The sequence below is a fragment of the Synchiropus splendidus genome, chromosome 18 (assembly GCF_027744825.2).
Source record: "Synchiropus splendidus isolate RoL2022-P1 chromosome 18, RoL_Sspl_1.0, whole genome shotgun sequence".
NCBI classification, from domain to species: Eukaryota; Metazoa; Chordata; class Actinopteri; order Syngnathiformes; family Callionymidae; genus Synchiropus; species Synchiropus splendidus.
In genome coordinates this window covers 2572004-2592041 of record NC_071351.1, presented here as the reverse complement: position 1 = coordinate 2592041, position 20038 = coordinate 2572004, and the positions used below count along the sequence as shown (strand labels likewise).

Here is a 20038-nt window from a genome sequence, read left to right as displayed (position 1 = left end):
CAGGAAACTTGTCAAAATAATTGTTTCTATTCACGGAAGGAATCGGTGCCGATGGTTAAAACGATTCTGTGTGATGTTTGATGGATGTCTGTATTTAGATATTCTCAGTCTCGCTGTCTCAAAGTGGAAGCCATCTTTACTAGGGGCTGTTTTCATGTGCCGGCCCTGAAAGAATCTCGGGAGCAGTTCAGTTGTTGGCCATGTTTTGCCTGGAAAAGTAAGGTGGTTTTTCCCTGTCTGTCCCTCATCAGATTGTTGATACATTTGGACTTTGATTAACTTCATATTTCACGTTCAATGTTGAATTATTTTGGGCTCTTTAAATCAGTGTTTTTTGTGTTCTGCTGTTTTTGCCAGACAATACAACTGAACGACTGTAATTTGGCTCTGAATGAAACACGTGCAGAACGCATGGCCTCAGGGCAGTACATGGGGAATTGGCCAGGGATCAATGTTGAAGACGTTGACGAAGCCTGAGCAGACGATGGTGGTTTCCCAGACACTTGAGGTACAGCTGGAGAGAAGCCAAAAAACAAAAAATTCAAGCGTAATATTTGTTCTTACAAAGCAAACAAATCCACCAAGTGGATTGCGAGAAAGTGTGTTCCGAGAAGTAGCCTGAAAAATTCTCCACTCTGTGTGACTCATGTTGGTCTTTCAGATAAGTCTGTTTTGTGGGTGAGGCTGTGTTGAAGTGACTCCCGGCAAACATGACTGGACTGAGTCGTCAGAAAATCTGGCTTCCACTGTGTTAGTCACCGACTGTTGAAATCAAAGAGGCTTCCTCCTTCCTTTATAGCCACCACAGTTGCAGTCTTAGCTGAATGATTTCTACTGCGCTGCCTTTGTTTACTCCTCTCTGTTCAGTGTTCAATCATTTAAACCTGCTGTTCAGTCAGTCAGCAGGAAGCATCAACCCAAGGCCTGCGGGCCCATCTGCATTTGCTTGAGTTTGAAAGTGAAAAATACAATTGACTGCATGAATCAATTCAACAGCACCTTTGAGCCACACAGAACTGTATTCCTTTGGAGATACGGGGGGTAAGCACCTTGTCTTGACTGGGTTTAACTTGTGATGTTTCAAGTTATACAGCACAATAATAACAGCGACCGCTATGATTAGTTTCTCGTCTTCTGATGGGTTGTGATACAAGAGATGTTGCCTGAAACGTGTCACGATAAATGCATTGAAGCTGCAACCTCTTCACCCCAAACACGTGGCATCGCCAGCTCCCATACTGCAGTGAGTTTGTGGCACATACTCGCGCCTCGAAGCTTTCAAATATACAAAGATTCCTAACTTTGTAGCTCATCGTATATTTGATATATCTGTCACCACCACAATAACTCACCTTCAGTTCTTGGCGTTCACATCCCATTATCGCTTCAGACATTTTTTGGAATTAAAAAAAAGCACACATCAAAGGAATACACCTCCAATGTGTGGTTTTGTTGCCACAGCCATGGTTTTGAAACACTTTGATCAGAAGTGCCACACTGTCCTTTTGAAGTTGCCATCCATTAACGCATCTCCTCCTTTGGAAAGGACTGACATTTGGAACTTGAAATGTCAGCCTGGTAAAGCCAAGAAGTTGTTGGAGACACACACTAAATATCATGCATTTTTGATCGCTTCCTGAAAACTCTCTTTTTTTTATTCCTGAAAACTCTCTCCCCACTTTATTCTCATCCCAACATTGTTTCATTTCGGTGTTGGCAGGACGTTTACATGATGTGGTGAGGGTTCGTTCTCAGCCATCATTCAAAAATAACACGTGGAAAGAAAGAACTGTTATTGCTGTGACGCTCACGTTGCCATTTGACCTCAAGTTACTGCAGAAGATGCGGCTTTTGTCTCCAATGAGGAGCATTCCAACCATAATCTGGGTGGCAACCCCAGTTGTTTTGCCACGAGCCGCTGCCCATCAGCAGGTCTCAGCCCTCAATCCTTTGTGATCCCCTCTTATCTCCTTCACTTCCACCACCAGAAAATGAGAGCGGCTGATGGAAAAGATAAAGCGCGAGAATGAGGGGTAGAGAAAGTTCATGACAGACAGCTGAGCTGATGCACGAGCGGCGCCCCCTCAAGGACACACGACTTTATTGTGAGATGACGCCTTACTTTTCGGTCATGTGTTCCACCTCTTGTACAGTACAGACAACACTCCTCCTTACAGCCTAAGTTCTTTTTGTAGAATTTGAAGAGGCATCCATGCCCTCCGTGGCTTGTTGACCAATTCCTTTACCATCATCTTTGTTGAGACGCCTCAAGAATGACTGTCATTAATAAATAAAAGTATATTTAATATGCTAAACAGAGTTTTGTTTACCATTTGAACATGATGAACCACAAGGATCCTCCATGTTCAGCGACAGGGATGTGATGCGCCAAATCCTGTTCAGATGAAGGCATGTGTCCCTCCCTGGTATTCCTCAAACACAATGGGGATTGAGTTTCTCTCTGCCCAGAGACTGGAATGATTAGACAGACGGAGGATTAAAGCAGAATAGTTTGAGCGGCGACGTCTCGCAAATGTGTGCGTCACGTAACCTGAGGCCAGCCTTGCCAGAGAGCTCAACATCTGTCCGCTTAGTGGGTGACAAGACAGGAGACGGAGCGATCTGTTCTGTCAGGGCATGTCCCTCACACTATCATCATCTAGCACTGTCAGTCTGTCTCCTGCTTATTCTCAGCCCCCATCGCCCCCCGTCACAGTCAACTTGACACAACACGAGCGGGAGGACAAATAGATATGGGAGTCTGGGTATGGAGCGAGGGATGAATCACACCGGCAAAATGACCACTATTGTAGGGTCGCTGGACCCTTTCAGTAAGTGCAAAGCATCGGTGTGAAATGAAGTTCAAGGCTCTGAAATAAACCAGAGTGAGCGACTCTGGTCTCACACAAAAACATCTGGAGTCAGGTGAATGTGCAGAAGGGAAGAAAACAATGACCACACATTGATCCTTGAGGCACCCCATCCATCATGGCAGCTTGATTTGATGCGTTGCAAGTTGATTTTGTTCCGGTTTAGTGATAGAGGTGGTGGGCCGTCAGCACCAGCAAGGCCTTCTCTGCTGGACGAACATAACCAGGAATCATTTTTCATGTATTTTCCCAAAACATATTCTATATATAGTGTATATACAGAATATATGTATATATAGAATATATTATATGTGTATATAATAATCATACTGTGAGTAGTATATCCCAGTGTTGTTTTTCCAGGTGAGAGTTTTCATCCACTCAGAATTCAGCCAGCTTGTGTCGTCATGTCCAAGGCCTTCAGCAGCAATAGTGCAGGTGCAGGTGCCCTCAGAGTGAACAGATGCATATACAGTGGTGCCTCAGTTTTCGAACGTCTCGGAATTCGAACAAAAATTTCGAGATTTTTTTGCTTCGGATTTCAAACGAAAATCCAGAACTTGAACGCCCCCGAAAAAAGCCGGAAAAATCATAACATGCGAGGACCGATCAGCTGACCCACGACGCGCTTTGTTGTTGTGTATAACGCAGCCCCTGTATGCAGACGTGTCCCGTTAGCTCCATTTACTGACTGTTTTTTCTTCACCGTGGTCGAGTGTCACAGGGGAGGTGCTCGCTCTCCACACCTCCGAGGCTGGAGCGCGCACTCCAGGGTTTGATGTCCTGTTGTGGGCTGGAGCTGGGACAGGGATGAGGCCAGTCTTTTCCCGGCATCTACACGGGCGAGATAACCTGGCGGAGAAAGTTCGCCACTTCCAATCAGGCAGCCACCACAGGCTTAGCGCTGGGTGAGTGCAAACGTTATAGACAGAGATATTTATGAATATAATATATAATATAAGGTTAATTTCAGCTGAAAGAGAAAAACCTTGATTTGATTTCGATGCATATCAGGTGCTGAAGGTATCTGCTGCGTGAGACCTTGAACAACAAGACAAATGGCTGAACATGGTGCTGCAGGTTGTGCTTGTGCGTGCGCATGCATGTCACCAATCAAGGGCTGTTTGCCCAGCGCAGGTTCACTCCTCTGCACCTGACAGCACTCATCTGCTTCAGCGCTGCGAAACCTCTCAGCTGCTGTTAACAACTCTCAAGACCACTCTGTTTTGTGTTTTTTTTTATTATTATTTCCGTCATGTGCCTCAGATGTTTCCAAACACGAGCTCAAATATGTACAGACATCATAGTTCCAGTCAAGATTAAGCGATATTGTGTAAAGAAAATCAGGTCTTTTGAACATTATTGCTTCACTTTTACCACTTAAACTCAACACCTATAGACTAAAACTAGTGTTGGGACTTTAGCAAGTGAATTATGATTAATTACATTATTACGATTCATTAATTACAACAAAAAAAGGTGTTGAAATATTGAACACGTGGCAGCTAGGATGAGAACAACAACAACAAACATGGAGGAATCCTCCCTGAACCAAAGCAAACAAAAGCATCTGTTTGCTTTGGTTCAGGGAGGTTTTTCACGACACAATGTCCAGGGTTTCCACTGTTCTGAATGGACTTGAAATTCTTATCAAACTGAAATTCTTATACAAATATTTTCAAGACATGAAAAGAGCTTCAGTTTAAATGAGGCGATATAAAAACTCGAATATGGCCACCGTTGTGATTTAATGTATCAAACTGAAGCAGAATAAACAATATTTTGTTGTTCAAATGTATGTATGGCTCCATCATTTCATTCAGCAATACATCAAATTCATTCACATTAAAAAATGTGGCGTCTTGTGGCAAATATTCTGAGACCATTAAACTGTGATGAGTTGAGATTAGTAAATCACAAATTCTCCAATTAATTAGATTATTTTTTAATCGAATCCCACACCAAGTTCAAACACATTTCTAAATAGGGAAACAACTCCTTTCATATGCTTACATTTTCAACGTCGGCTTCATAAAGGCTGCGCTGTCGGCCTCCTCGCATGATGGCAACTCTGTTGCGTAAAAAAACAAATGCAGTTCTTTATCTCATGTGACGACACCCGAAAGACAGTGCCACTAACTTGCTTTGGTTTCTTTAAATGTGTCATCCGATTGTGGTGTTGAGAATCTCACGTGTTTGAGCCAACTGTTGCCAGGCGCCAGGCATGGTCGCGGCATGGCGCGGCACTGGAGGCGGGACCTGTGCAACAGCAGAATTGAGTGAAGGGGTTCAGTCATATGGGGAAACGCACCATGATCATTCAGCTCCAATTCTCGTCCTTTTCTGGTCACCATGGTTTCAGAAGATCTCCTCATTGACCTGACACTTTTCTTTAAAGCCATCTATCAACGCGGCTGTTCAAGGCTATTTTCCGTGTTCCATGTTGACGGCTTCAACAGGCTGACAATGCTGCCTGACTGCGGTCCAGAACAAGCCCACGCTGACCAGCAGATGGCCCTTGTCTGAGCCTCTGTACATCATTAAGTGAATGCTCCCCAGCCTTGATGCCGACTGCTCTAAAGCCCAATAAGCGTAACCTTGACCGAACATCCTCCTTGCTCAAGGAGTAAACCCTGCATCATGGAAAATTCAGTTTCAGTAAAAAGCTTTTCAACATCAGCTTATTTCAACTGCAAATCCAAGTGTCGGCATCTGTTTCCAGAGCGAGTCCATAATGAGCCAAAGCATTGCACTGCCCTTGGTGCAAATGACCCTGATGGACTGCGCCGTGATCGCCCGCCACTTCCCCTGCATATAAAATGGCCGTGGCATTGGCCCGACACCACCAGAACATGCGTCCTCCTGCACATTAAAGCGTGACGCCAAGGGCGCGAGACAGTCTGTGTGCCATCCTCAACCTGCAACTCTTGCTCTGCTCTGTGTTGAAAAACACAAGTGATTTATTTGCATTAGCGTCCGTACCTGCGCTGCTATGTTTGTCTGCGCATATTGTCCCTGCGATTGAGCGTGAGCTGACAGAGGAGACTGAGGGGAATACTAAGCAGAGAGCGCCGTGACTGACAAAAGCAGATAAGGGCAAATAGATGGACATGGACCAGACGGGACTATAAATAAAAGGATGAACTGGACGACCACAAACTCAATCTCTAGATCGAGAGCTGTGAGAGACTCACAAAAAGTTCATTTGTACCCATAAAAAACACTTTTGCATGTTCTCCATTGTACATCAGGATTTAAAAAACCTTTATTTTGCCAGTCAGAGAGCCCACACATGTACAAATAAATCTACGGTGAGCACCGTCTCATCGCTCATCGAGAAGCACGTCCTCCCATGTGTGAGGAGCCTTGTGAGGGTGAGGCTAAAGTTGAAGGAGGTGCCTGAGACGTGGAGCGATTGGGCAGATGATGGAAAGATGAACCACTTGGTGTGTGGTGAGGGCTGCACACTTTAGAGGGTGATTGACAAGTCCAACCAGGAAGGAACGTTTTGCTATTGCCTCGACTGGAGCGGTCAGGGAAGTTCTCCTGGTTTCTCTTTGTCACACCTTTCACGATTCCATGAGTGGATAGTGAAATGGGTTGCATTGTGGAAAAGAAACGCTGCATTACGACCTGACACCATCAACCATCGAAAGGCGACTTGAGAGTCTCAAGAGCGCTTGTTTGTTCAGCCTCACTTTCCAGCTCTTAAGAAGGAGCTCCCTGTCTTTGTCTGAAGAAGAACTTTGTGATGACAACCACGATCACAATAACAAAATGGAGACGGAAAGCAGACAAGTGGTCCACAGTGTTTGTGCGCCGGATAATTGTCTCCAGCAATAATTAGCCGGTGTGTCAACGGTGTTTAACCATGTTTCAGTCAATTCCCAAATCAATACACATTTAAATTGGCTCATTTATTTCCAAGGACTGAGACGGTGGAACAGACGGTAACATGGATCCGACCCATGATGAACACATCCCTGCATCCAGGCCTGGCCGACCAGCAAGAGGCTCAGAGTCACATTGTTTTACTGTGTTGCTGAGCAGAGCCACATCCTACAAACATGTCAGGCTGTAAGGCTTCACCTGAGCAGCCAGTCATGTGACTTAGTATAGCGGTTAAAGCCCATCCCTGTGTCTCACAAGGTTGCTGGTTCACTTCCAGCATATGTCTCTTGTGCATGTATTTTTAAAATTCATACATTTTACCATGATCCTCCACGAAATATAGATAGAAATTTATTTTACTTACATATTCTGTGTGTGTGAACGACGCTGCAGACTGGAGCGTCTCCTCTTCACTCCACTGAATGAAACAGACTTTACCAGCATCAACAAAGAATCATAAGTGAAACACAAGCCATACGTTTAGTTTAGTTTTAGGAACGACGAAGTGAAATGTGCTTATAAGTCATGTAAATTGTGGATCTGATGATGGTCCACGTCTTAGGACAGAGACTTGCATCGACATTGAACGTGCGGCGAGGTATTTTTATGTTTCAAATTTAAATGCAAGTCAAAGTCTCTGAACAATATTTTGACATTTCGCTGGATTAGCTCTTACTTTTTCGTCTTATTTCTTATTAAACGATCTTCTCAACAGCAACTTGACCAAAATCTCAGCCAGTTTGGCGGCTCATTTGGTGAAGAGCCGCATGAAGCAGTGGGAAGCGCCGGCGGTTGGCCAAGCCTGCCTGCATCTATTATTCATTCCACAGTTGCACACATGAACGAACGACTGGCTCAGACAAAACATCTATGTACAGGACAGGCTCCATTTCTCATCCTTTTTTTAGAGAAAGACCAAACCCAAAAGGCTATTCCAGATGTTTCAAAAATGAAATTCTGATCGTAGAGGCAGCATGACGCGCCCTCCACTGAAAGCCCACACAGCCAATCATACCCCCAGAACTCCCTCATCACTGCCTCTTTGTGCTCCCCTGATTGCCTGCTCCGTCTTCCTGCATACATTTGGTACGTCTGTCTTATTACTACCGTGCTAAAAGTTGAGCTGGTTTGTAGGTTATTTGATTAATTTCCACCGACTTCAGCCACCAGCCTTCAATTGAGAAAGCCATTTTAAGATTGGTGATACCTCAGCGGCTTGAAGATCAGATTCCCTGGTCTTTTATACTGTGCAGCGCTTTTATCACACTGCTGATGGAATCCCATTGGTGTCATCCAAATGGCTAGACAGCGCTGCATCTGCTGGCCAGCAGCGTCACAGTGCAGCTTTTAAGAGCTACAGCCCGACCTCGGTTCTCCACCACAGTCCTTTCCAGACGGCCGTTCGAGAAGCAAATTGTTCAAAATTTGAATAGATTTTTCCCATTACAATGAATGGAAAAAGAACTAATGCGTTCCAAGCCTTAAAATAGTCTTTTGTAGGAGTGAATGTAGAGTGTCTGCTGCAGGAGCGCTGTTCCTCTATGTGTGTGGCCGCTGCATGTGGGAGGGGTTGCCGAGTGAGTGACGTCTCTCCAGAAGGGAAGAGGTGCCCGGTGCGTGTCCAGCTCTGAATGTGCGCTTCTGTGCAGTTTGGCTGTGACAAAGTCATAAACCAAGTCACGCTCTGTCCCAGACTGGCCTCATCCCTGTCCCAGCTCCAGCCCACAACAGGACATCAAACCCTGGAGTGAGCGCTCCAGCACCTCCCCTGTGACACTCGACCACGGTCCAGTGTGGAGACAGGAAAGGTTTTACACCTCAATATGAAGAAGAAACAGTCAGTAAATGGAGCTAACGGGACACGTCTGCATACAGAGGCTGCGTTATGCACAATAACAAAGCGTGTCGTGGCTCAGCTGATCGGTCCACGCACGTTATGTTTTTTTCCGGCTTTTTTCGGGGGTACTGTATTTGTATTTGACCCACTGTCCGCCTCCTGTAATTCTTCCATGACTGCACTCCGTGTCTCGAACATAACAAGACTGAACAGGTGACGAGTCATAGTCTTTAGTTGCAGCCCTACTTTGCAGTTGGCATCAGCAGTCAATGAAAAATGTTACATTTTTCTTTGGAGTTCATCTTGGACTTTTACAGTCTTGACCTGAAAGAATCTTGATCATAAACTTCCCATTGTCTGAGATTGTTCACCATCCCAAGGAGGTGCAGAATAGAATATGAACACGACAGAAATGTCAAAGTGTGTGTTGCTCTCTCAGCTATTTTTCAAGTGAAGTGCCTCTCTCATACGCAGTAACCAGATGCAGCTGTAAAAAGATTTTGGAAATGAGAGTAATTTACAAAAGCACTGTGAAGATCTGTGGTGCAAACTCCAGTCTCTTAAGGAAAAGAAACAACTCGTAATAGAAGGCTTAGTGGTCATGCAACCTTTACCACGAGAGAATAATAGCCGAAAAGTTGTCTTGGGAGCGGAGATAACAGTTTTTCTGTGAGACACATTATGGTCTTGTCAGCGCTTGCTTTGTGTTCTGTCTGCTCTCTGCAGATTCATACCTTGCTGTAGGTTGTAATCTATAAGTGTAATGTGATTAGTATCGCTCAGCCTTGCTATTGATTCCAGTTATATCTTTGCAGCATCAGTCACTCCCACTGTTGGAAACGTCCAGTTTTACACCTGTTGGCTGACTTGCATATGACCAGATACACATACACATGAAAAAAAAAAAAAGTACATGATTATTACTGTATCTATTGAATTTTTTAAAATGTAATTTTATTTTTTTGTTTTTTAAGAAACCATCTAGGAGCGACAGACAAGTCTAAATGTACAGAAGGCAGTGTATCTCATTCTTGGGGGACACAGTTTGCGTTGCAGTCAGTGTAATGACTTGGTAATAAAGTCCACAAAAAAGTTTACTTCTCAATAGCTCGATTCCTTTGGTGGCAGTGTTGAACACTGCCACTGAAACAGTGATGCTACATGACAACCACAAGCCTGTTTTATAAGGAAGCGCTGCTCTTAAAATGAACAGCTTTCCAGGAAGCCATTTCTCTCCCTGTTCATCGATCGCATCATACGCCAACAGCACAATCAATGACTTGCTCTTCTATATCTGCTCATCATGTTTAATTTGGATGTGAAAGGCCATGGAGGCCCAGACCAGAAGCGCTCCAAAGATCAATCTTATCACTGCCAATGGCTCCTACAACAGTTTGCCGGCAGAGGCATCTCTGATGGATGGCTTTTCATAAACTGGACTTTGTGTCAAGTGAGCAGAATGAATGAGTGTCTGCGGGCACACAGGGAAAGACGGATGTGCAGGAAAAGGAGGATGAATTTATGAAGTCCAGCAAAGAGGGGCAAAGAAGTGGGTGACGGCCATGGCAGTGAGCGAAGGAGAAAGGAATTGATTTCGAAAATGTTTTTTCACTGTCACGGGAAGACGTTCAAATCCATCTTCAGAGGAGATTGCGCTGTCACAAAATCCTGTAAACGGAAGTAGATACTTGTGAAAACACGAAAGCAAGCTCGCCTGAATAAAACAGAAGAAGGAAACGGCGGAAACTAGCTCAATAGTTCACTTCATGAAGTCATAAAATACTAGGAATGAAAATGACAAATGGATCAAGCGTGCCGTCCAAATACCGAAACCAGCTCCATGGATTTGAACAACCAGAAATATGGGTTATCAGATGTCTAGAAGCAGAACCTGGGTCACAGTCATCTTCTAAGACAATAATATTGAACTGAGGTCGTAAGTGTGACATGTCTGACATAGCCAGCGGAGAAGGTTACCTGTGTTCATATGGGGACACTCCTACAAAGCAGCAAAACTTGAGTCAGTGTCCACACAGAGACAGACACGACCCGTGTGCCCGAGCTCCATGCCACCAAATGATGGATGAAACTCATCAGCCCTAACTCCAGGAATGCCATGATGACCGCGCACACGCAAAAGCAACTTTGTGAGGTCCAGTACTGGTTCTAATTACGGGAACAATGTCATTGTATTGAGCCAAAGCGCAGGTAGATTTCCAGCTTCACTGTCTGTATTTCCACAAATTCTGTTATGAGGCCTCGCAGCCTCAGCTGGCGCCCGCTATGCAGAGTCGATAATAAACTTCTCTTGTCTTCAATTGCATTTTCCGAAAAGAGCCTGAAGCTATCAGCTTCCATTTCTTCGGGCACAGGAAATATCATTACATTCTTTGCCCAGGTTTGCTTCATTTAGTCGGTTATTTCAACTGTAGTTTTGGAGGAAGAGTCCACTGACATGTTGGCCTCTATTTTATTTATTTACTCTTTAATTTGTCCCCTTTTAATTGATATCCTGGCAATCTTTTCCGTCATGTCCATCATTTTCCTTGTTTTGTTTGCACTCCTCTTTATTTATATCCTTCACATCTGGTTCAGTTTCTCCATCATTTGGCTCGTACGCTTCCTTAGTTCTATTAATGAAGACCTCTACTCCTCTTCCATCAAATGAAAACCTATAAGCGCATCAATCGTTGCAGTGCAATATGGGGATTATAGGGTGATTGGTATTCTTCAAACGCTTGTTTGTTCCCTCCAAAAGTCAAGCATCACAATCCTCCGCAGAAGAAAAAAAAGAGCAGCTCATAACTATTCCAAAAGCGCTTCTCGTGAACCTCCGAGGATAGATGAGTGAAATTTAAACAATCGACAATCAAGAGAAGTTTGTGGCTCGCAGCGCTTCTGACAAGTTTGGCAGCTGAGGAACAGCACAATGGAGGAAAATTGAGGGCCCGCTCTCGTCAAAGTGGATGTAATTTACGACGCTCAGGAAGCTGTGTGCATTCATTCCGCCCACTCTTGAAGTAAACATTCAACCTCTTCACACCCCAACAGTGTAAAAATGCAGAAAACAAACCCTCTAAGTGATGACTGCGCGTCTTGAAGCGACACATTCTGCCACTGTCGCCACATGACAGTTGGTTTAGATAGCCACGGCATGTTTTCACCGGAGCTGCTTCCAAAGACATTGATGTTTCATATCATCCTGCTGTGGCCAAGACATGTTGTTGTAAACAGGTGCCAGTGCCGCACAAATGTTTAAATAGTGCTCTGCAATCTGCAGGCAGCGCAGGGTTAGTGTGTGTCCATTTATCTTCCCGGTGAGCGCTGGCCTGCCTCGCTGCTGCCTGGGACACTCTAACAGGTTGATGAATGGCTGTAGTGTGCAGTCCAAATTTCTCTGCTGCAACATGTTGTCTCTGCTGCGTAGCTACTGTGGACTCAGTGAGAGGGGAAATAACCTCGCTAGGTAAAAAGCTACCTACAGAGGGCTCACAGACGTTTGAACTAGGGAGGCTCCCATAAGGATCAACGACACCGATCACACAGATTGACAATGAATTTGTCATCAAAATGATGAGACCTTCTGTGTCTATGACGTGAAAACATGAACCATTGAATCATTTTAATTCAGATGTGTTTTCATACTCCTCTTCAAAGAGGCAAACAATAGAAAAACCTTGCCGAATGCACCAACTATTTTGTCAAAAGGACAACTGAAAAAGATTATTTAGTGAGAGACGTCGTAGTTTGGAGAATCTCTCGAGACTTTGCTTTAATATTGACATACTGGCCGCTTGTCGCAGGACTCTGAGATACAGACCACTGCATTTGGGAAAGTTTGTGACGGATCCGGAAACGACACCTGAGAAAGGCTGCCCGTCCAGCTCGGTGAAATTTATTTTGCTAAGCACTCCGAATGTCACGCTCAGACCGGCGGGTGTTAAGTGTTAGCTGCGCAAACAGCTGCTGCTGAGGAACCAGCGGTGTCACTTTCATGAGCCCAGAAAACTCTCCGTCAAGGGCTGGCGCTTTAAATGCGGGTTCAATTTGAACGTGCTTCCCTGCACAGCATCTTCCCACACGTGCTGCAGGACAAGTTGTGTTTTTACCTAAGGGTGAATGAATGTGAGTAGAAATGCTGCAATCCGGTCTGTGTGTATTGTCCTCCACATGGCACATTAACTTTTGGCTTGTTTTTACAAATGGGATGTGATCTCGAACAGACTTTGTGTCTGAACCACTGTGTTGACTAAAGGATCCAACTGAAGTCTTTTTAATCCTCCTGCTTCCTTGCCTGGGTGCTAGTGCTGCTATGGAGCTAAAGGGAACTTTTTAATTCTATTTTCATATTACAAAAACTATAGTTACTAACTACACACGCACTGCAAAATGATACCTGAAATTTTTTCACTGAACAGAATGGCAGTTCGATGAAAAGTCAATAAAAAGTTTACAAGTAAATGCCACATAAATAACCCAAACATCTGCTTCTTATCAAAGGTTCAACAGACGTGGGATTTCAAGAGTATTGAAAATCATGCTAAATACTTCACACGGCATGTACAGGGGATCATTTCGTTTCATGAAGAGCCGGTTGGCTTGCGAATGGGACTGGTATTTGAAGAAGTGCAATGACTAAACAGGCGAGGCAGGAGGCGAAACTGGAGGAACAGGCTACAATCGGGAGCAATAAACACCTGAAGGGTGATTGAACACCAAGATGCAGCGGTGGCATTTTAATGAGAACACTTGTCATGTCTGGAGCAGAGAGAAAAAGCTCGCTGCTTCTCTCAGGTGTCCATCGTCTTGGCTTCAACCTGCCGCTCTCAGGGCCACTCAAGCACCTGTTGGTGCTGGAAAGCTGCAGATGGGACTCGCCATTTCATATAAAGTGGGCTGGCTGCTTTCACAAGAGCCAAATTTGAACCTTAACCCACCTTTCGTCTCATTATATTGCTGCTTTTCTGTGGATTCTCTGCAATGCTGGGTGTTTTTCTGATCCATTTTTCCTCCGCCAGAGGCACACAAAATATTGTTATATAAAAATATTTCCTGCAACCTCGACATGCCCCTGCCATCGACCACTTCAGTGTGGATTTTATTCTCTCTGGCTGTTATTCCTTTATCTACCACTCATTATTCACCTCTCTTTCACTCACCATGGTTTTTGTACTCTCTCGAGACGCTCTTTGAAAATATTTAACAATGTTTAGCTAGAAATAGAAGGGGACCCCAATATAACACAGTCTTTTCATCTTTATTTCAAAGTGTGGCGGCTCCAGTCACAATCTCACGAACAAGCTCCTGTGACACCTTATTAGATGTCATCACTTGATGTTCTCATTTTAACACTGTTACTCCTGGCCACGTCGCTATGTTACGCCTCATTAGCAACATCAAAACGTCCTTTCCTCTCATGACTTCATCAACCCGTGTGACGCACCCTGAATTACAACCAAGCTAGAATAGTATTTCTGTGAGAACCTGAGTAATGAGCCCTTCAAACAAAAAAACTCCTGATAAAAATATACAAAATCAGTAATGAGCCCTTCAAAGAAAAAACCTCCTGATAAAAATATACAAAATCCAAAGATAGATGGGAAGATAGGATGATTTCTAGCCCAGTTGCTGTACATATTGGGGCCCTTTAAGTAGAGACGGCAGACGTGACTGGAAGAAGTGTTTTAGTAGCAGAGTAAAAAAACTGTCAACCTGCCTTTTCACCTCTTTATTATCTCTATGTGGACAAGAACAATGACCTTTTTTGTCATTCTTACAAGTTTACATTTAAGCATCAACGCAACACTGACATTCTGTGTATGCTCAGCTAACACGGGTAGTTTTAGTCTAAACTGGCTGGTCATAAAGAAACATGACACGGAACTACATACATTTGAACGCCATGCTTGAACATCCTGCACCAGCCAAGCAGCCAGTCTAGGACCGACAACTGGACGCAGGACTCCTATCCGTCGTTCTCACTTTGTCTTCGGAACAAAAAAGATTTTGATTCTCAAATCCAACGTGAACCTGTCCATCTATTGACTTCTAATCATCATGAGCATTTTGTGGTTCTATGACAAATTCCACCACAGTTTTAGTCAGCAGCAGCCCAGCAAACACACCCGACATGATACCATACACTTTCAGGCCGGTGTTAAGCGCCTCCCAGAATTCTGGGTCGTCCAAGACGGAGCGAGTGCTGCCCCAGAGATCGTGGACCAGCAGATGGACCTCAGCAGCCCGTTCTCCCTGCAGCCAACACCTGTAGACGCCTGCAGAAAGACTGCGATCAGAGGCCCATACTGGCTGCTAGGATTTCGTTTTTTTTGAGTCTGTGTTTCACCGAACTGTGACAATGCAACACAGGATGTTGACCTTGAGGAATAGTTGGATACAAGACGTACAGTTTAAATCAAATGTTAAGAACCAGTGATGTTTTGAGTCTCTCAAAGGACAGTTCGGACTTGTAGCAGCGATCAATGTATTTGACTGGATGTGTTTTGATTGACTGCAACCTAAACTTACGTTTATGTTTTTATCCTTTTAATTTATCACGATGTCCTTTTGTGTCGAAATAAATAATAAAGTTCACCATGTCACAGAATATTGCGTCCTGACAATAGCTGAAGAAACCAACAGTAGCCAAGTCAAGTTTTGCCAACCTGCTGAAACGTGCTTCCGTCAGCAGAAAGGTTCATTATCAGATGGCAATTGTCTGGGTCATAATGATGTTTAATGCTCCAACCAGACTGATACCTTTGGCCTTAATTTGCTTAAGTATCACCATTTTCAAGAATTACGTCGTCTGCATCCATGATTCAGTTCCAGGATTTAATCAAGTGGAATCACGGCAGCCAGTGAGCCGCCTCTCGGGCATCAAGCTGTGATGTGCAGCCAAATGAGTTTGGTGATGTACGGTGCAGTGAATTAATGAATAATTCCACGACAGCGTGGAATGTTGGCGCTGTAATCTGCGATGAGCGTGACGCGCTGCCTCTGAATAATTTATGCCGACCTGTGTGGCAGCAACAGAGGCATCAGTCCACATGAATGTCAGTAAACAAGACAGGCTTCATCGGGAAGAGGCCAACACTGATACCTGAATCCTCCACTTTTGCAGGCTTGAAGCAAAGGTTATTGCCACCGTCGATGGTGATTCTTGGAGTCACGCTGTCATTGGAGCGGGCCATGTGCTTCAGTCGATAAATGGGTTCAGAGCCTCTGTCCCAAGCCACGGCCATGTTGAATCTTGCCCCTGGGCAGGTGATCATCAGGTCACTTTCTGCTGGATGGTTCTGGAAGGACAGGGACGCCGCTGACTCATCGAGAGAGCTGCAACACAGGCCGAGGAAGATCGAGGAAGGATGACAAGTGTATCTCTTTGGAAACTACTCTTGAAGCCACTTGAATCACTTCTAATATCTTCATATGATATTGGAATAGCTCACCCAAGTCCAAGGAAGTCCTTTATGGCTTGCATGTTGGAGGAGGACTTTGGTTTGGATGGAGTGGGACATGTCACATTGCAGACTCTCACTTCCACTCTGGCAGCCCTCTTTAACTCTCTCAAACCGGTAAAGTCCCCCGGCACTGCCCCCGAACCGCACGAAAGCATCTTCTTCCGGCTTCCATGGTAGCGTACGTGCAGGTACTTGGACTGGACGTAGCATACTCCAAAGCGTACCTGCTCCCCTGGAACGCCACAGCGATCACACACTGACCATGGCTGCTGTGCGATGGTGAGTTGGTAAGGTGCAGGTTCCCCCCACCTCTTCATGTCTTGATCCACCACCTTCACCATGCTAGACGGAGAAAACACAATACAGACTTAAAAGCCTCATTTATTCATTATGTTGTGGAATAGATATCATCATAAACGTTTAATTACTAAGGGTGAGTATATTATATTATGTTAGTGAATCAAATGATGGAGCCATACATACATTTAAACAACAAAATATTGGTCATTTTGCATCAGTTTGACGATGGCACAATAAATTACGATGGAAGTTTTTATATCACCTTATTTCAACTAATGCTCTATTAATGTCTTGAAAATGTTTGAATAAGAATTTCAATGTTATAAGAATTTCAAGTCCATTCAGAGTAGTGAAACCCTGGACATTGTGTAGCGAAAAACCTCCCTGAACAAAAGCAAACAGAAGCTTTTGTTTGCTTTTGTTCAGGGATGATTCCTCCATGTTTGTTGTTGTTGTTCTCATCCCAGCTGCCACGTGTCTTGTGTGATCAGTGGACCAGGAACTACTGCACTGACAAAGGTTCCCTGTTGTCTGTTCAACTGTTCAATTAAATTAAATTAAATTATTTTATTATTTAATTAATCATAGTTAACTTGTTAAAGTCCCACCACTAATAATAACTAAAAACGTTTTGAAAAAAACAACATGTCACCCTGCAGACGCCATCTCGGCCTCCTGGATGTCCACGTCATACGCGTAGAAGAAGTCTCCCTTCATTGATCCACACAGGTAGATTCCAGAGTCGTCGACTGCTGCTCGACGGATGAGGAGCTTGAAGAGGCGGATCTTCAGTCGGCTGCGAAGACCATGGCTTCGTGTGTTGTGACTGCCCGGCGGTGTGTTTCTGCTAAACGCTCTGGTCTGTTCAGGTTTCTCATGGTGTTTCCTAAAGAACCACGCAACAGACTGAACCTGGAGGGATACATTTTCCAGTCGTGTGAATAGATTTGAAAGGAAAAATTACGGCAGAATTGTTCATTAGATTTGAACCATGGCAGAGCGAAGTGTTTAAAAATGACAGACTGATCCGAACCGCAACAAGATGAACATATTTTCTAAACCAAAATAGGATTAAAACATCGTTCTTTATTCTATAATGACTTAGTCCATGTGAACTAAAGGTGGTTCAGTCACATTTGACATCTGAAAACAAACAAGTGAGGCATGCTAGCCAGTTAGCTTACCTGCTGTGGTTTGCACAGGCAGACCAGCTCGACAGTCACGCCAGCCGTGTAGGCAACATTGGCGAAAGTCAGAAAAGCAGGACAGGAATGTTTAATGAAGACGTCGTTTTTTCCTTCTGGAAGCTCATACGTCCTCACGTCAGGAGTGACTGAGAGCAGCAACAGCCAGAAAAACATTCTTCTCCTCAGGACTCAGTGCAGTTGAAGAGCACTGTCTGAGGTCACATGGCCAAACCTTCAACTCTGAAGGAAACGTGGCCTCTTTAAAATGTCATCTCTTGCTTGCCAAGAAGTTCTGCTGTTGCCATGGCGACCACAGGCCTTACCTGATAAGATAATGCCTTGTTTAAAAAACAGACTGTCAAAAATGTTTCCATTTAACTTGTTAAACATACTCCAAACATACCTTTGCTCTGTCAACACAAATACAACAACATGTGCTGCTTCGGTTTTACTGCATCGTCATGTTGTTGTGACATTAAAGCAGCGTGATGACACAATTCAAGCCTGGAAAATGAATATCTTCCCCATCCTTTCTCACATTTTCCTCAAATCCCCCGCCACCATGGGGATTGATCTCCCTTCATCTCGCGCTTGTCATTTTTGTCTTCGTGCTTATTTCTCACCCTCCTCACGTTCGCTTCACCTTCATGTCGCTACACAGCTTTTGCACCTTATACGATTAATCTGTTGACTGTCAATCTTGCTTATGATTGGGTCTCCGAACCTCAATAGAGGGAATGATGTGTGTACGATTTTTTATGGTGTTTATCAACATTATACATCATAAATAGTTTTGCTATATATATATATATATATATATATATATATATATATATATATATATATATATATATATATATATATGTATGTGTGTATATATACATATATTTGTATATATATATGTGTGTGTGTGAGTATGTATATACGTATATATGTGTATATGTATATATATATATTTTTTTTCTATATATATATATTGACGGCAGGTGCGTCAAGGTACATATATATATATATATATATATATATATATATGTGTGTGTATATATATGTGTGTGTGTATGTATATACGTATATATGTGTATATGTATATATATATATATTTTTTCTATATATATATATTGACGGCAGGTGCGTCAAGGTACATATATATATATATATATATATATGTGTATATATATGTGTGTGTGTATGTATATACGTATATATGTGTATATGTATATATATTTTTTTTTTCTATATATATATTGACGGCAGGTGCGTCAAGGTAGATATATATATATATATATATATATATATTTTTTTTTTTTTTTTTTTTTAACTCAACGCACCTGCCGTCAAGGTGCAGTGATATCACTGCGCCGTCGTCTTAGTGCTCCCTAGTGTAATTCCGCCATACATTGTAGTTCTCCTTTTTACCCGCTAAGAAAGTCGTCAGGCTTTATTATGACCAAACATGCCTGCCAACAATGTCATTGACTATTCGCTTAACCCTATTTAAATAGTGAAAAGTGTGTGAGCGCTCGGTCGCTTCTCACGGAAGTGTGTTTGCGGACCGTCATGAAACAACTAGCAATGCTACATGCTAACCAAACAGCGCTGCGCAACGGAAGTATCGCGCGCTCTGCACGAAGACGAGAGAGGGGTGGACTAACGTGTTTAAGTTCAGGTAAGAACATGTTTCATTATGGAATAGAAGTGTTCCTTTGATTCACTTTTAGCTTTTTGAAAGGAACCAGGTGTTAGGAGAGAACGCATTGCGATTAAAGTAGCCAGCTTCCGTTCTCCCACCACCGTAAATAAACCCGTTTATTGACAAGCAAAGTATGAGTCATAGACTCTGCCGAGTGCAACACTCAGTGCCTTAACAAATCTGCAGATGGTGTCAGGGGAGAGGAGAGCAATGAAGCTGCAACGAGCTGAGCACCGAGTGAAGTGAGCCGAGTGACCGCCTCTGCTCCCTGAAGAGCGCCGTGAAGTGAACTGCAATCGTCTGCTGAAGAAGGTAATGCCCTGGAGGGGGATTTGAGCCTTGTGGGGCTGCGTGTGGATGTGAACAGACCAACCAGTGCTGCCAACTCACTGTACAGCTGATGCTGGTTATCAGACTTCAGGACCGAACTGCACTCATGTCTGCTCAAATCCTCATGAAGGACTGTTGATACTAGTGCTTACTTTGAAAACAGCCCATGAATGAATGAACCCTTTACCTGTGCATTCATTTAGAAACTTTGGGACACAATTCACTTTCGCTGACTAGTATTTATTAAAATGAAATGGTGACTGCAGTGGCTGTCCATGTGAATTTGGTGACTTTGAGTCCATGCAGTAGAGTAGCCTCCCAAACATGAGAAGGACCCGGTGTTTCTCCTGAGAAGCAGATGGTGGTGCAGCACTCAGGGCAAACCTCAGACATCCATGGAGCTCACTGCGCTCGGGGAGGATGCGAAGAAGGGAGATGAAAAGAGTTTGCAAGTATGGTCAGTGCCAGGA

The 20038-nt window shown here is 43.8% G+C and overlaps 1 protein-coding gene and 1 long non-coding RNA gene across 4 annotated transcripts in view; one reads left to right on the top strand and one right to left on the bottom strand.

Moving 5' to 3' along the window:
* Nucleotides 1-4126: 4126 nt before the first annotated feature.
* On the bottom strand, nucleotides 4127-17787 carry LOC128750198 (Ig-like V-type domain-containing protein FAM187A). Of its 3 annotated transcripts, XM_053850571.1 has the most exons (6): nucleotides 17546-17787; nucleotides 17014-17273; nucleotides 16050-16403; nucleotides 15701-15933; nucleotides 5011-5129; nucleotides 4127-4941 (listed from the first exon to the last, which is right to left on the bottom strand). In XM_053850571.1, the coding sequence occupies exons 1-5, from the start codon at nucleotides 17720-17722 to the stop codon at nucleotides 5059-5061; spliced, it is 1095 nt and encodes a 364-aa protein (XP_053706546.1). In that variant the 5' UTR covers nucleotides 17723-17787; the 3' UTR covers nucleotides 4127-4941; nucleotides 5011-5058. The 3 variants fall into 3 exon arrangements, with proteins under 3 accessions (XP_053706546.1, XP_053706545.1, XP_053706544.1); XM_053850570.1 differs by having other exon boundaries at nucleotides 4127-5129; XM_053850569.1 differs by lacking the exons at nucleotides 4127-4941; nucleotides 5011-5129 and adding an exon at nucleotides 8585-14873 and having other exon boundaries at nucleotides 17546-17785.
* A 1165-nt stretch (nucleotides 17788-18952) lies between these two features.
* LOC128749277 (uncharacterized) overlaps nucleotides 18953-20038 on the top strand; it is a 47914-nt gene continuing 46828 nt past the window's right edge. Inside the window, exons 1-2 of the long non-coding RNA XR_008412917.1 lie at nucleotides 18953-19214; nucleotides 19425-19550. This is a non-coding gene — a long non-coding RNA (uncharacterized LOC128749277). The remainder of the gene's footprint in view (nucleotides 19215-19424; nucleotides 19551-20038) is intronic.